Here is a 15,801-nt window from a genome sequence, read left to right on the forward strand (position 1 = left end):
CATCTATAGTGCGCTCAAACGCTTTGATCCCCCCCACCCTCCCCCCAATCCAATAACTGGAAAACAAAATTAACAAAAACCCATGAAATCTGTTGCACTTGTAGCCTGGTCTGTGTCACTCCTGCGAATTACGCCCTCACAGTCTACCAAGCAGCTGAACATGAAGCTTGCTCTTTCAACAAAATGGCCGAGTCCAGGTGGGCTGCATTATTCTCTCTAACACTCGTTTTGCGATAAAGGAGGCAGTGATGGTCCAAGGCACCGAAGATTCATGCAGTTAAGTGCACAACCAACCGGATTTGGTCAGACTCCCGACCTTTTCCCATCACTCCATCGTCTCCCCTCAAAATACATAAAACATAAATGTATCATCAAAATGAATTTCAGAATCCCAAATACCCCAAAAAATAAACGGCATTGCTGCTATAAGTAATGTTGGCATTATTCGGCATCTTTCAAAAATCTTTGCTGTATGTCTTCTTTTTCGTACATATGATGGTGCTGAAGACCTCAGGAAAACTGAGGCAATTTTTTAATTTAATACTCCTATCAGCTAGCAGCAAGGAGCACCTTGACTCTTTACCTCTCACTCTGCTAATATAATGTGTCATTTATATGTACATATATATTTTTTATATACACACACATATTATACATGTACATATATTTGTAAAATAGAGTTGAAGGCATTCCCAGTTGGTAGCTGATCAAATTTTAAATTTTTCTTAAAAAAATAAAATGTTCAAGAACTATTAGCTTTATAAAGTATACAAAATACCAGAAAGCAAAAGAAAAAAAGAAAGGAACTTATTTTGCTGAGGTACTAAATGCCTGAGGTAGTTTAGTAAAATGCATATTTTCCTGGCCAACACCATTCAACACTTCCCTTAGGTTAGGCAGTGTTATTATTATATATATATATATATATATATATATATATATATATATATATATATATATATATATATATATATATATATATATATTATAAAATGCATCCGAATTTATAAAATGCCACTATTAATACTGGGACAAAATATCTCTTTCCCCAGCCTTTCCCCTTTCAAAATACTCCCCACCCCACCCTCACATCCCGCCCCTTTCCATACATCAGATGGAACTTGGAGAGCAATGCCTTTTCAATACCCAGAGAAAATCAGAAGAGAAAGCTTCATTAAACCATAGTCTAGTACATTGTTTAGGGAAAAACAAAACCTGTTTATGTGAAGTGGTGAGCATAGAACACAAGGGAAGTGAAGGGGTCTTTGATTTTTCTCTTTTTCTTATTAAAGCTGGGTTTCAAACATTTTTCAAAGCCTAAAGAATACATTCTCACAAAGACGGAGGCTGGCAGTCGCCTGGTCCTGAACCGTGGCTGAGCAGGTGGAAGCTCTGCACAGCGCAGTCGGCAGGATCTTGCAGCGTTCCCTGCCGGCAACACAGTCCATCTTCCTCTTTGGTCTGGCATCCGTCTTTGTGATCGGCCCCGGGGGGTCCCAAACCACCTCTCTATTTTCGTCGAAGTTGGGGCTGTCCGCTCGGCGTGGCTTTTTGCTGCTGTTGTCTTTTTACCTGGGACAAAATTTCCTGAATTTTCCGCTGTGCAAGCTGAAGGTTTTGGTGAGGAAGGGGGAGAAATCAGTTTTAAATTTGATAACTTGAAAGTCAAGATTATTATACAACCATCATCAATTTGCACTACAAAATACCATTAAAACTATTTCAACAGTCAACAGATGCACAATATACTTAGTAGGCTCTCTGTAAAAAGAGGATCTATATACCTGGCTTGAGTAGAAATGGCCTGTAATTTTCACGATGACTTGATCGTTTTCATCAGGAGTCTGGTCTCTGGGGACAACCACTTCTGCGCTGGTGAGGTTCTGCAGCTCGTTCACCTGGGGAGGACAGGCTGAATAAGCAAAGACCAGCTTCCACTGTACTTCCAAAATAACTGGCATCAAGTTAGTTTTCAAAGAACCGGACAAGGGCGTCTGCTCAGAAATAATCAATCATAAAACATTAATCTTTCCAGAACCACAGGCATTCAATTAGCAAGCTAAAATCATCCAATTCACATCTATGATCAGGTCTCCTATGCACCTGAAAAATAGCTTACAAAAACATGCAACCAGGATAACTAGTAAGACTTGCAAGCAAGTCAACATCTCAATATCTGATAAAGGCTACAGGTTTCAACTCCACACCCAAGTCATGGCAAAAGACCTACCGTTTTACCACCCTTGCCGATAACTCTACCAGCAGCATAAGATGGCACTTTTATATGAGCTTCCAGTTTCACTTCCTCCTTGGGCCCAAAGAAGTTCTCTTCTTTTAGTTTGCCAAATAATCTTCCTTGAGCCTAAGGAAGAGGAGGATTAAAAATGGACACTTAAGTGATTAAGGGCATAAGGACTTCCAGTCACCTTCATTAGCACACGGTTATACATTGACAGGTTGAAGGGTCGCATTAGAGTTTGGGTAAAACTGCTTGCACATACTCTGACATCAGAAGCCTAGCTAACGTACCTTTGTCAAATTGCGTAGATTAACTAGACCTATACAAGCTAAACCATTTTTAGTTTAAAAGGTTATATTGTACTGGGTGTCGCACATGGGCCAACGAACTCATGTTGAACGGGCGCGTCTCATCCTACCTTGAACTGGGCCTCTGGTGGGCCAGTGATGATCACCATTCTCTGCTTGGCATCTGGTCCTTCGGCTGGAGTAATCTGAAACACAGCACTGCAGTCAACAGGTGGGAGAGATTCCTTTCACTCCTGCTCCGCCGCACACATAACAGATCCACACACTAAGCACCTGACTTCCACACATTTTCCAGAGCGTAATAAGCAAGGTAAATTCTGCAAGTCAAAAACTGCTGATGCGAACAAAGTGTGAGCCTCAATGTGAGTTTACGAATTAATCTGTGTATTTACTCCTTCTCCTACGGTGTTAATTTCATGTGAAGCAGTTTCTCTCAACTGGACAAGAATTACCATTTGTGGCACTATTTTAAGAGCAGTGGCTTCTTTTTTTGCATACATTAATTTGGTTTTACAAATGCAATTTTAAGATGACTGAATGCTGCATGGCTTTTAACACTAGCTGTAGGAAGGACAATGCCCATCCAGAAGCATGGTTTGGAAGTTTCCCCAGCTGGAAAACAGGCAGCTCTGGTGGGGATAACAATCCTGGGAGATCTGGGTTAATTGCCCACAGGGCTAGACAAGCATCAGATGAAGGCATGCACACAATACCTTAATAGAAGCTCCTGCAAAGCGTGAGAGCTGTTTGATGTGTTGTCCCTGTTTGCCAATGATGGCTCCAACCGCCAGCGCCGGGATAAACAAATGTACCGTCTCGGATTCTGGCGGCTGCTGAGAGCGAGGAGACAGAAAAAGAACAGATAGAACATCCAGACACCACAAAAAAACTAATCTGCCGAGACAGGAAGGCTTGTTCATACCAGTTTGAACGTCTCGGTTTTCAAAGTTGATTGAGGAAATCCCCCACATTCCCCTCTTCCCCCCAAAAAAACATATTTGCTACACCTATGCATAACAGATGAAAGAGGAAAAATAATTACACATTATACATGCATTTTCCTCTGTGGCGAGACTCCCAAAGATCCCAAACCAGTGCAGTTTTGCACTGCCTGGGGGAACAAAAACATATGAGGGATGTTAATCATGTAGAAGATTGTTTGAAGAGTCTCCCTGTGTACGAGTCATAAATGTTCGCAGCTGCCGACTGAACAGCAGAGGGAGTGGGATGCAGTTGTGTGGAAACAGTGTTTGTTACTTTGCTAACCACGGTGATCTGGGTGGAAATCTCAATACGCATGTCCTCAGACTTAGCCGAGAATTAAACTGTCTTGTCACGGCATCCAGTGTGACAGACAAGACATCTGAAGGGAAATCTAACAATACACCACTATGTAACTGAACTCGGGAACAAACCCACTCAGTCCTGCAAGACAAAGGCCCTAATAATTGTAAGCATCCACATCTCTCAAACTAGAGGATCATCGACGCCACAACCAGGAGGCATGGGTCAGGAAGCTTAACATTCGTGGGAAAATGGTTATAACAATTAAGCTGGAAGCCTAACCGTCAAAAAAAAAAATGCCAATACAACCAAATTGGTTCCTTACATTCCCGGATGCAGCATCTTATAAATCTGCTATCTGCTCCATATCCCAATAAGTTGAGAACTATTAGAGATCTACATTTTTGTTTTATAGCTCACCCCACCTCCAGTGTACTTCCATAGCAGGAGGGAGGCAGCAGCGTCATTAATTTCGGGAAGAAAACCACAGACGACTACACACATTACATAACAAGTCTTCCACTTTATAAGTTACATAATAATTCCACTTGTGTGGCTGCGTTTCGAAATGGTAGACAGCCAGCTTTAGTCTGCCAGTGAGCCAAATTGCAGATGTAAAGGCCAGATTCTTGGCGCCATTCCCAAAACAAAGCAAAGACCAGGCAAGTTCAGTGAAGGAGAAGCAAGCAACATACCTTTGACAAAGAGAAAGAAAATGCAAGAACGAAAGCACAAATCCAAAGCAAAGAGACAGAGAGAAGGGTAGTGTCCAGGATCGTAGAGATGCAACAGGAAGGACCTTCTCCCCAACGCTCCCTCCCCCAGACATGGTCTTGGAAACCATACGAGACGTTGTTTACATAGGAGTGAGGCCCTGTTGCCAAGTCTATGAAAACTGGTAAAAAGGCTCAAAGAAAGATTCATTCCAAGTGCCCTTTTTAAAAATATAGTTTACATATTTCATTTAATCCTTTCATTCAGCCGAAACAGTTGGATTACTTAACCACAAACAATACCCCCCATTAAAACTTAAGCGTTTGGAGATACTGAATGAGCAGGATTAAGTGTTGAAGTTGGGCTTGTGTACAAATATCTTGTGGATTTGCTGCCATACTGCTTCTTTAGGGAAGACTGCTAGATCCCAGTATCAATTTGACACCGGACAAATAGGGAGAAAGAATAATCTAGAAATAAATATCCTGTATTGTTCAGATTAACTTTTAAAATAGAAGGATGTCTGTCGAATATGGCAAAGAAATCAGACAAATGATTAAGACCTTCAGAAATCAATTGTGTATTTTATAACTGGTATTCATCTACCACAGGGACTAAAATGTGAAATGCTTGAACTCAAAATAGGAAGCGTTGGGTCAAAAGAAATGCCCCATAGCAATTATGAGGCAGTATTTAAGTGTAGAGCCCACACATGCTATTTCAAGTACACGAACACAAAATCACAGATATACGGACAATACTTTGACCTTTTTGTATTTAAATAATGAAGCTGATATTTTCAAATGTAAAATAATTAGTTTTGACTGCAGGATCTATCAAAACTCATCTCTACCCTAAATTATAAATGAGAATGAAACGCCAGTAACTGATCGACAATTTTAATTTGTGGGAAATAAACCGCACAAATGTTCATGTACGATGACCTTCATCAAGCCACACAAGAAATTTAAAATGTCAATTTACAATAAGTTTTTCAAGTCTTTATGGCATTGGCAACAGCTCCCGAGATATGAAAAGGTGCACAGTTGCACGTCCACAGGGGAGTGGAGAGGACTTCAATGTTAGATTGATATTCCAGTTAAAACATGGTCCTGCCCCTCGAAGTTCAATACACAAGATATCTCACAAGGAACAGATTCAGGTCAGGTTTTTTTACACCAATTATACAACTAGTTTTAAAAGGACACCACTTTGCATTTCAGTGCAGGCCTGGAAATTGTTAGAGATGAGCCCTTTCCTACTGCACCACGTCTAGCATTGAGCAGCCCAGCTTGGAGGAAAGCCGTGCACAGCAGACCCTGGGAACGGTCACTTACAGAGAGTTGTTGGCCTCCTGCAGCAACCATTGATGCCCAAATCGGCACATCGCTCATATAAGGGTAGTTCTACAGCATACAGGAGGGAAGTACATGTTCGTAAGGATTGAAACCAACAGGTTATACCATTTGTACATGCATTAAGATTGAACGGGTGTAAAATGCTCCTACCCACTTAGGTCGGGGGATTTAAAGCTAAAATAGTGGACCCCTATGATATTGTGAAATGTAAATTTAAATGTGAAACCACTACACAAATCATGACTTGGCTGGGGGCCAGCAGAGAAAAAGCTTGCCTACAGTGGCCAGAGCCAAGAACTAGACCGAGTGACTGGCAGGACAGTTGGAGGAAGAAGTTGACCTCCCCACACTATCACCACCTTCACTGGGATCTCAGTACACCCTTCGGCCCTAGCAGAGATGGCAAAAACTGAAAAACACAAATCTCCGTGTGGTGCAGGCAAAGACAGCCGAATGAACAATATTCACCTCAAGACAAAATACCCAAAAGGGAACCAAATTCAAACCAAAGTCAGCAATGCCATAGACCTCGGCTCTGTGGTTTCCAATAGATTTTCCCACCCAGTAAGCGTGATGCAGTTGAACACTATCCGGCGTTGGTGCACCATGCCCGAGAGCCAGATAAACGCTGTGCCAGAGTACTCACCCCCATGGAGGGATAGGCTGCTGCCCCGGCCCCGGCTGGAGGGGCCGCCATCATCGGGGGAGTCATGGTGGGCGAGGATGGGGGGAATAGGCCCAGAGCGTTCAGATTTAACCCAGGGATTAAGTTCGACTGGAGCTGTGGATAAGAGAAAGCAAGCATTATAAAATGCATCACCATGTGCATATACAACAAAAGCAATTTAAAAATCTGCACCAGCAGGGAACACAAAACTGTGCAGTGATGCAGTTGCACACCTGCAGTCTTTACACAGTTCAGAGAAATCTCCGGTGTCAGGGTCTATTCTATACCATCTATTGCTAACAAACCTGAACTAATAAATGAAGCACCTCCAAGATAATTGAATACTCCTCAAAACACACTAAAGGAATAAAAACTTCTGAAGCATTTTTTTTTTAAGTCATCATGGAACCGTCTCCAAAATGGTTACAGAAATTAAGCACTTTCCTGAGTTGTACAGTAAACATTGCATTGAGTTCATCCTTTAAAATGTTTCATATCCAAGTAGGCCATTTCAGCACGGCCAACTCCCAGTTTGACTGTCACACACACACAAAGTGCTCCTCGCAGTTCTTTAACACAACTCCTGCCAATGACTTCAAGCAGCTCTTTAGCAACCTGCCGAAAGAAGCAGCTTATTTCACGCGTTTCCCATGAACAGGACACACGTATGAGCATTTTCTGGAGGCAAGAAATCCTTCCCTTGGATACTATGGGTAGCACTTGAAGGGAAAATTAAAAACTTGGAAAAAAATCCAAAGAGCATGGAAAAAGTATCTTGAATACTGATCATGTTCGTGCTATACAAGTCCCTCTGACAGGAAAGAGATCCAGGCTTCTGGAGACCATGCCAACAGTTCTGCTACCAAAAACAATGCCTCCACTGACAAAATGACACAGACTGCGTTCGGAGAGTCCTTGCCTCCTAAACAAATGCAACGCAACACTAACCCATACCCACTACTTTTATATATGGTCCTTCATTTGCATATTCACGAAAGGTTCTTTTTTTTGGACAGTTCTCGCATGAAGGGCATTTTGAAAATGCTTAAAAAAAAGCCAAAATGCCAGCCAATACACATTATTAATCTGAATCCAGCACGTGCAGCTGAATTTGTAGAGATCTTTAAGTGTAGCACTTGGCACTAGACGCACTAGTGTCTCCAGCAGTGTGTTCAGTTTTCACTCTGCAAACAGTTTTTACTATCTGAAATTAAAGTGAAATTCAACGTCAATCCTGCCAGCGGAGACTGACATCCACACACAGCAGTTTTCTTAAAATGGTTGTTGCGTGTCCTTCTGGGACTACGTTTTTGTTATTAAAGGGCATTGCTTTCTGAAGTACAACTACATTAAAGATGATTAATTGCCACAAAATTACAAGTTGCAGGGGAGGAATGGTAAACAGAAGCAGTGTAATCCCAGCCCTCAAGAAAAGCCATCACCAGGGGAGCACTCCTTCGCTGCTCTTATCAGGCGAGCCTATGGCGCTGCGCTGCACATTTATACCACAATGTCCCACCAAGACCCACACCCACCAAAACATTGCCTCCGCAGGCAAGAATCCACACATTCATGTCATCCTTCCAGAAACCACATAATCACACACAAACCTTACTGCTGGACTTCCAGGGACTTGGCTTTGAACCATGTGCTCTGTTCAGCACCACTTCAAAGCTTCAACATCCCCCCACAGCTCAGCATTGGGTTAAAAGATGTCTCTCTGATATGGCAGACTGTCTGGTGACACCCAGCCGAGACATTCTGAGTGAGCGTACCGGCCGCGAACCGCACACTTTACATGTGCTTTTAAAAGGCCGGTGTGGTGGGGGCTTATACTATATTGTATAGACTACTCCAAAGCCCATGCAATGAAATGCATGCAGCTGGATCTTCCAATCATAAAAGCAGCCACAGTCTGTGAAACATATGCAAAAGTGAGGTTTGAATATGATCTGCCAAGGAATCGCCATCCATCAGTCTTCAGTTTTATTAGCTATTGTATATAGTTCTAGTTTACACCCACACAGTCCCCAGAAGTCTTGAATTTCTATTCTTGGAGCTAAAAAGCCAGGAAGTTGTCAAGGTCATAACACGCCAAGCAAATCCTTTACTACGACTAACAGGGAGAACATTTTCTGTGAACACCTTTCAAGATTCAGTTGTCTTTTACAAAAACTCAATATGGAAATGATCTAGAAATGAGCCATCATTGAAGTAAATCAGATCCATGTTACACTATGACAAAACTCTTCAAAAACGTGCATTCAATCCATTATAAACCCACAATAAAATGCATCAATTTGAAGCTAACTTTGAAGCCACCCACACTGATAACTGCAGTCATTTGTAATGGCAGTTGTATAAGCATCGCTCTTTAGACAAAAAGCTCACATTTTTAACAAAGTTTTGGATCAATTGTATTTTTGATATAGTGCTGTTTGCATGGCAGCCACAGTTCTTCACAGATTCTGTACAAGACATGGTGAATTGTGCATTCAAACTAAACTAGCATCAACTTAATCTTAAACTCCTGAATCAAAAAGTACTGGGCTGTTGGTCCTGCTCCATCACAGCTATTTACGACTCAAAATGGTCTTGCAAGTTTGTTGCACACTATAAGGGAAACTTACATTCATAGCAGCCACGTCATTCTCATAAGACTCTCTGATTTTCTTCATGACTTCCTCTTCTGCTTTGGCACAGGCTTCAATGGTGCCTTTGACTGTGATTGTTCTTTCTGGATTATAAAGCGTTAGATCCTGCAACCTGTAGAGGGAGAGGATTTATTTGTGTGTGTCCAACATGAAAAACATGGCCAGACCAAGAAACTGAGATCTTATACTAAACCTACGGAGAAATGGTGATCTTTGTGTCAGTGTCTTGCTCAATCTTCTTCAGATTTCTTCCTTCTTTCCCGATTAGACGGCCAACAAAGTTGTTGTGTGCGAGGATCTTCAAAGGAATTTCTTCAGTGCTGAAACGAGGGATACAAGAGCTTATCCAGCATCAGTCCCATAACTTATGCTGCAGTTCAATGTTTACAGTCCATTAGATAAGACCGGCAGTGCTGTGGAAAATACTTTACAGAAAGCAGTTTAGACAAGATATACATTTCAAAGTCTCCTGACCTGCCAGAACATTTTCTAAATGTTGTCCAACCATACGAACTCTCAAATGTAGTAGAATGGCTCACTTACAATTTAGTGTCCTGAGCTTCTTTTTGCATGATCTCCATGATGGTTTTGCAAGCAGCAGAGCATCCTTCCGGGGTTGAGTGAATGGTGATGGGCTTCTCCGCGGCACCTGCGTTCTCCTTCCGGTGGATATCAATCCTGAGAAATTAAGCGGATCACCATGAAGTCAACCCATCAAATGAGCAACGCATTGGTGCCGAACCCTCAAGAGTGTTCGGAGTAAAGAACACAAATAAAAACCAATGTATTTTGAGTGTTTCCAAGGGAATTTCTAAGGATCTCTATTCAGATGTAATTATCCTTTATTTTATTTTTTGAGGGGGTGCTAGCTAGTACTGATAATCTTTTTCAAACCGATGAAGACAAAGACTCTTGCACTGGGCGTCACAGAACTAGTCCTGCCTTAAGCCCTCCAACATCTTTGGAACCTAATGAGACAAGTTCAGAGATGTTTCTCTTAACTACTGAGAAAGTGCGGCTAGATGTGTTAATCAAATACACAGGACTAAAAGTAAATACACACATAGAAAACAAAAGCAGGAAACTGTGCTGGAAACTCACTTGGACTGTGTCTGTTTTGTAATGTTCCTGATGGTAGCCCCCTCTTTACCGATTATGGCCCCCACAAACTGAGTGGGCACCAGCACGCGCAGCGGCACGTCGGACTGCTGCTTGGGCCGGGCGCCCCCCCCAGGGGAGCCCTGGCGAGGAGGCCCCCGTGGCCCAAAGCCACGCCGTCCAGCAAGAGGGTGTGCCTGTGGGGGTGGCTGTGCAGCCATCTCGTCTGGGATGTACGACACCTTCAGAGCATAGCTTTCCATCTGATAGCCATTCAGCTTCTCAATCGCTCTAAAGCAGGGAAGGGGTTAAAATCCATTTAAAAAATCCAGAATTCTTATACCCATTTCACATGATCAGCACATCCTAACACTTGTTTTTATTAATGTCAATAGAAGTATTATTCATGTATATATACAACTAATTTACAAACATGATGCGTCAAACCTCATGTCTTCATGCTGTTTTAGTTTAGCTTAGAACAACATGTATGGATACGGTGCAAGGTAGTCAGATTTAAAGGTCTTTCCATGCTTTTTAAATGTCCAATATCCCATTCCAGTAACTTCAACTTTAGAAAGCGTATAGATCATATGCGTATGCAATTAGCTTTCTGGGCACTAGGAGGCAGCAATTGCTTCGTTCTCACATTTACTGAGATCAATCCTCAAGCAATTATCTACTGGAAATAAGTTTCAGAACATCTACATTATACCTAAAAATAAGGATTGACATGACAAATTATCAAGAGCTACTTCCCATTTTTAAAGTGCAGATATTTTCCAAGTATTGACCTTTTCCACCCAGCAAACAGCACCTGTAAAAGGCAACTCTTGGCCCCTTGACAAATGTCGAGGAGGTCAATTTTCTTAGCAGCCGATACAGTCAAACTGCTACACTGTTCTTATTTGTAAGGGGTTGCTTAAATCTAAAAGATAATTACTCTGCTTGAGCACCCTCTTCAACCCAAGTTTCACAAAGTGCTCTGAATCTTTTTTTATCCCTCTGAAGTAATAGATATCAACCTAGGCTATTTGCAGTTTAAATACTAAAAATGTATTTGTGTTTTCCGAGACAGTGAACTGAAGAGTAGGTTCAGTGCTGACGATAGACACAGAAAATGCAGCTTTCTGGATATTATGTAAGATTTAATACTCTAATTTGAATTTCCATCACCATAAAAATAGACTAGTTAGACCATAATAATGCTTAATGGTATGTCTCATCAATTTTCTCATTAATTAGTGACGTTCTATTACCTCACTAGTCTGCCCATAAATGCTTTCCATATTTAAAGTCTAGGAAATAGTCTGAAATACATGGATCATTGTAGCTGAAACTACCAAGGGGGGACGGGGGACGGGGGGGACTGCCCCTTGACAAACACTTCTAGTATCCCCGTTTACTTATTTGCATAGCCATTTTCACCTCTATTATAATGGGGAAGGTTGTAGTTCCGATCAATTAGTTCATTGTCAAGTGAATAAAAGGGGGGGTGGAAACGAAATGTAATACATGGATTGAGGTCTGGTTGCTGGTTCTAGTGTGTGGTGTAGTGGGGAACTGCCAAAAAGGAGAATCCAATTGTATTTACTTCACTTTTTAACAAGGTGCCCAAATTGAGACTTTCCAGGAAAGGTTAGGTATCTGGACAGTGGATGACCCAAAGATCACAGTGTCTGGTGTACTCACAGTCTGGCCTGGTCCTTGGCACCATACTTCACATTGACCACTGCAGTTTCGGTCTCAGTGTTCACTAAAAAAAAGATTTTAAAAAGTTAGACGAGGGACTGATTTCTCAGCGCAAATAAGAATTCTATACACATTAGTCATGAATTGAACGTACCTTGTTCACAACTTTCTACAGTGCCATACTGAGCTAGTAAGCCATCTAATACCTGTTGGGAGAGGCAGGAGAAAGGAAAGTCAGCATTTTGGAGATTTACAAAGACTTAAAGCCATTTCACCTTTAAGAACACCAACCCACATCAATCAGCTAAAATTCCTATACCCTTCTCACAAAAGAGCCAGGAAACAACCATTTGCTCTTCCCATCAGTAGCCCAGTTCACAGACCATTGTCCCTCATTCAGGGCACAGAGACACCTCTTAAAGATCAGAAGGAAAACATTTACACACCCAACAACCACCCGAGAGCGTGTTAACACTTATTCAGACAGCTTTACATTCTGCGACAGTGGAACGATTTTAATGCGAATGACACTGGGGGTGGGGGATACACATCAATTGTACCAGAAGACTAGAGAAATTTACTTTGAGCTCAAGAAAGGACAACACTTCCTGAAAACGGCCATTTTAAGTATCATTCGACAAAATCCAAAACTCTCCATAATCCCAAAATGACAGAACCTCTGTGCTAAATTATTAGATCCCCCTTTTTCTTTTGTCCCCCCCCCCCACCCCCATCATGCTTTTTTTTTTTCTTGTAAAACTGTTTTGGAATTTTGGTTTTGGATCAGGACCAGAAACTTCACATGAAAAGGATACAACTAATCCCAATCAAAGGATTTCAATTGAACAATTTTTTAATTCAGTGTTATGAAACAGGAAACCCAAAATTACTTTATTTTTACCATAAACAACTTTGGCGGTTTTGAAATGGATGCCTTCTCATCCTTCCAGTTTAAAGCGTGTACGTCAATGTGTATGCCACATGCACTACATTGCCAGAAAAATGGTCTGGCCTCCCAAGCAAAAGGACATTGCTTTCCATATTTAACATGGTCGATCAATAACCCCAACAGGCCCAGAATAGAAAGGGTTAACTTCAGCAGAGATGTGGCGAGCTGGACAAGATTCTTAAGTCTGTGGATTGGATTCAAGTTTACAGAACAGGTGGCTCACAAAATCCAACAGATCCTTTGGGAACCCGTCCAGCATTTATAATTCCCCAAAGCTCCTCTCCACTGCCAAGTGCAGAAATCCTTACAAGTACAAGAATATTTCAGGATTTTTTTTATTTTTATATATATATATATATATATATATATTTTTAATGCTAACATCTAGAACAAGGCAAGTGATTTTTCTTAAGACTAGTACTGTAAAGCTCTTTGCAAAATTAACATACCTAGGAGAGACTTTTTAAAAATAGTGTCTCAGATGAACAATTTCTAGCTCTCACACTGAATTTACATTTTCTTTTAGGATTGGCAACAAGTTAAACTTACAATTACAATTCAGAATGAAAACTAGCGTACAATTAAGCACTTCTTGCTTCAGAACAATAGGATTCAGTAAAAACAGCACTTAAATACACGGTAACCATTCATAGCAGAAAAAACTTGCCTTCTGGGAACTAAAGGCTAAAGAGAATGCTTAAGAAATGTCTATACAGAGAAAAACAAACCTTGCGTGTTTTTATTTTGGATCCCTCGGTGACAATATTGTCTTCTCTACACTGAAAACGGTGTAGAAGCAAAACAGCCATTTATCTTCTTCCCACCCAGGGTGAACTGTATAATTTTATATAGCAATGCAGCCATTATAATAAATCAAGTATAATGTACTGGAGAAAACGTGTTTACCAGAATCACACAACAAACCTGATTCAGTCACAGATTTTCACCTGTAGACGACTTTCACAGGAATGCTGACAGAATACGCCTGGAGCTACATATACCACAAAACCATAAATAATGGGCCCAAAAAAAATGGTAACAAAAAAAGAAACTTGGACTTTAAGTGGTGGACAATGTGCTGTGCACCTCAGGGAAAATGTACAGATACAAATGTGTTTACAAAGTTCCTGAAACAGTCAGACTTAACAGACTACACAAAAATCACACCTTGGTTAAACATAATGGTGGTTAGATAAGAAATTGCAGCAGTGCAGAGATCTGGGCAATTGTGATGAGCCTCAGACTGGATAACTCCAGTACATAAACCAGCTATATAATGTATACCTGAAGACTTATATATGCATCTACATTCTCCACAGAAAGGGATACGGGTGTTAATTTGTGTTCAGCTCTTAGTTTCTGAAACACAGATTCATTTAATATGCAGTTGTCCTCATTCAGCAACCAAATACATTTAAAACTAATGTACTAGTTTATAAAGCAGACCGTGCACAAGTATCACAAATGGCACAGATGTTTTATGGGAGCAAGTTGGATAAATAAGTGCCCATTTTAAAAAGCTCAATAGTTACAGGGCAAGTATATACAAATGAGAACCTATAGACATACAGGGGGGAGGGGTGGGTCAATTAAAAACAAATCTACTCTAATTCACCACAGTTTCATTTCTAACCCAGACTTGTCTGAGTTGCCAGTGGCTACATTTACTCACAAGTGCGCAGGAAAAGCAGTCAGGCCTTGAACATTTGTTAGCTGGAAACAGGAAACCCCTCGGTGGAGGTGCCGGACGCGCGGAAAGCCTACCCTAGGAATGCGGCCTTCTGCCTCTACATTTGGCATCTCCTCCGGGATTCGTTTACAGCGCACTGGAAAAGGGGGATGTTCATTATGAGGGAAATCCCATATGGTGTGGATTTACATAGCTTCCCAAAGCATCTGTGCATATTTGCGTCGCACAAGGAAAAGAATGGCTTTTTTGTAGACGCCTGCTATGCATGGTACCCAGGCCCTGCACACAAATCTGTGCGTTGAAACTACCAACACTCCTGCAGCCCTTGATTTTAGGTCTCCTGTAGATTTTTTTTTTTTGTGGGGTTACACCAACCACCAACCTTTGTTCCAGAGAGCGGAGTAAACTCCATTCCCTTTCACAATGCTCAACAGGAAATGTATCAGACAAAGGCCCCTAATTGTGTTGCGTGGTAATACTTAAGCAATAATAGTAAAAAAAATGTTTGAGGTACGTAATTTATATATACATTACTGCACAGAATTTGGCACGTTCTACTCTGATGTAACCTCCTTGTAATAACTAGTCAGGAAAGGAACGTGCGATTAAATTACTGTACATAAAAGCCAAAGAAGTCAATAAGTTGCTCATTCCTTTTTTTACTCATTGTGAGTTTGCATAAAGATATATATAGCCTAGGAATTTGTTTCTCCTGCTTTGAGCCACTGCGCCAAAAACCATTTTAGCTTAAATTCCACCTCGTATACAGAGGATTCACATCAGGGTTGGGCAATGCACACGGACAGAATTATTTCCACAATAAAATTAACAGAGAATTAATTTCAATATTTCTGTACTTGAACAGACTTCTATAATTTTTCAGAAACCACTTTCCAAAGGGTGAAAAACTAAGAATATAAAGTTTAATGTTGCATTAGACTTCAAGATGTCACCCCACCCCCAACATCGAAAATCTCAGCTTCTGCATTTTGCATTCACAAACACAAATCATGACATGATTCTCACCACTGTAAACTTATACTGCAAACTGATCAAGAAAGCCACATTGCATGACAACATAAAATCTACACAAATCAGTAAACTGTGCTCTGCTATGGTTTTGCATACAACAGGAAGATCTGAATAGT

The 15,801-nt window shown here is 41.1% G+C and overlaps 1 protein-coding gene across 3 annotated transcripts in view; it reads right to left on the bottom strand.

Moving 5' to 3' along the window:
* Positions 1-937: 937 nt before the first annotated feature.
* igf2bp3 (insulin-like growth factor 2 mRNA binding protein 3) overlaps positions 938-15,801 on the bottom strand; it is a 31,815-nt gene continuing 16,951 nt past the window's right edge. Inside the window, exons 4-15 of one of the 3 annotated variants that reach the window (XM_066715587.1) lie at positions 12,169-12,220; positions 12,015-12,078; positions 10,326-10,613; positions 9,768-9,902; positions 9,422-9,544; positions 9,201-9,336; positions 6,550-6,684; positions 3,261-3,377; positions 2,658-2,732; positions 2,231-2,362; positions 1,785-1,898; positions 938-1,608 (exon numbers count right to left, since the gene is read on the bottom strand). In XM_066715587.1, the coding sequence (XP_066571684.1) occupies positions 1,510-1,608; positions 1,785-1,898; positions 2,231-2,362; positions 2,658-2,732; positions 3,261-3,377; positions 6,550-6,684; positions 9,201-9,336; positions 9,422-9,544; positions 9,768-9,902; positions 10,326-10,613; positions 12,015-12,078; positions 12,169-12,220 (1,470 nt within the window). In that variant the 3' untranslated portion in view covers positions 938-1,509. Of the gene's footprint in view, positions 1,609-1,784; positions 1,899-2,230; positions 2,363-2,657; positions 2,733-3,260; positions 3,381-5,726; positions 5,952-6,549; positions 6,685-9,200; positions 9,337-9,421; positions 9,545-9,767; positions 9,903-10,325; positions 10,614-12,014; positions 12,079-12,168; positions 12,221-15,801 lie in introns of those variants that run through there. The other 2 variants (XM_066715586.1, XM_066715588.1) reach the window with 2 other exon arrangements.

The sequence above is a fragment of the Amia ocellicauda genome, chromosome 10 (assembly GCF_036373705.1).
Source record: "Amia ocellicauda isolate fAmiCal2 chromosome 10, fAmiCal2.hap1, whole genome shotgun sequence".
NCBI lineage: Eukaryota > Metazoa > Chordata > Actinopteri > Amiiformes > Amiidae > Amia > Amia ocellicauda.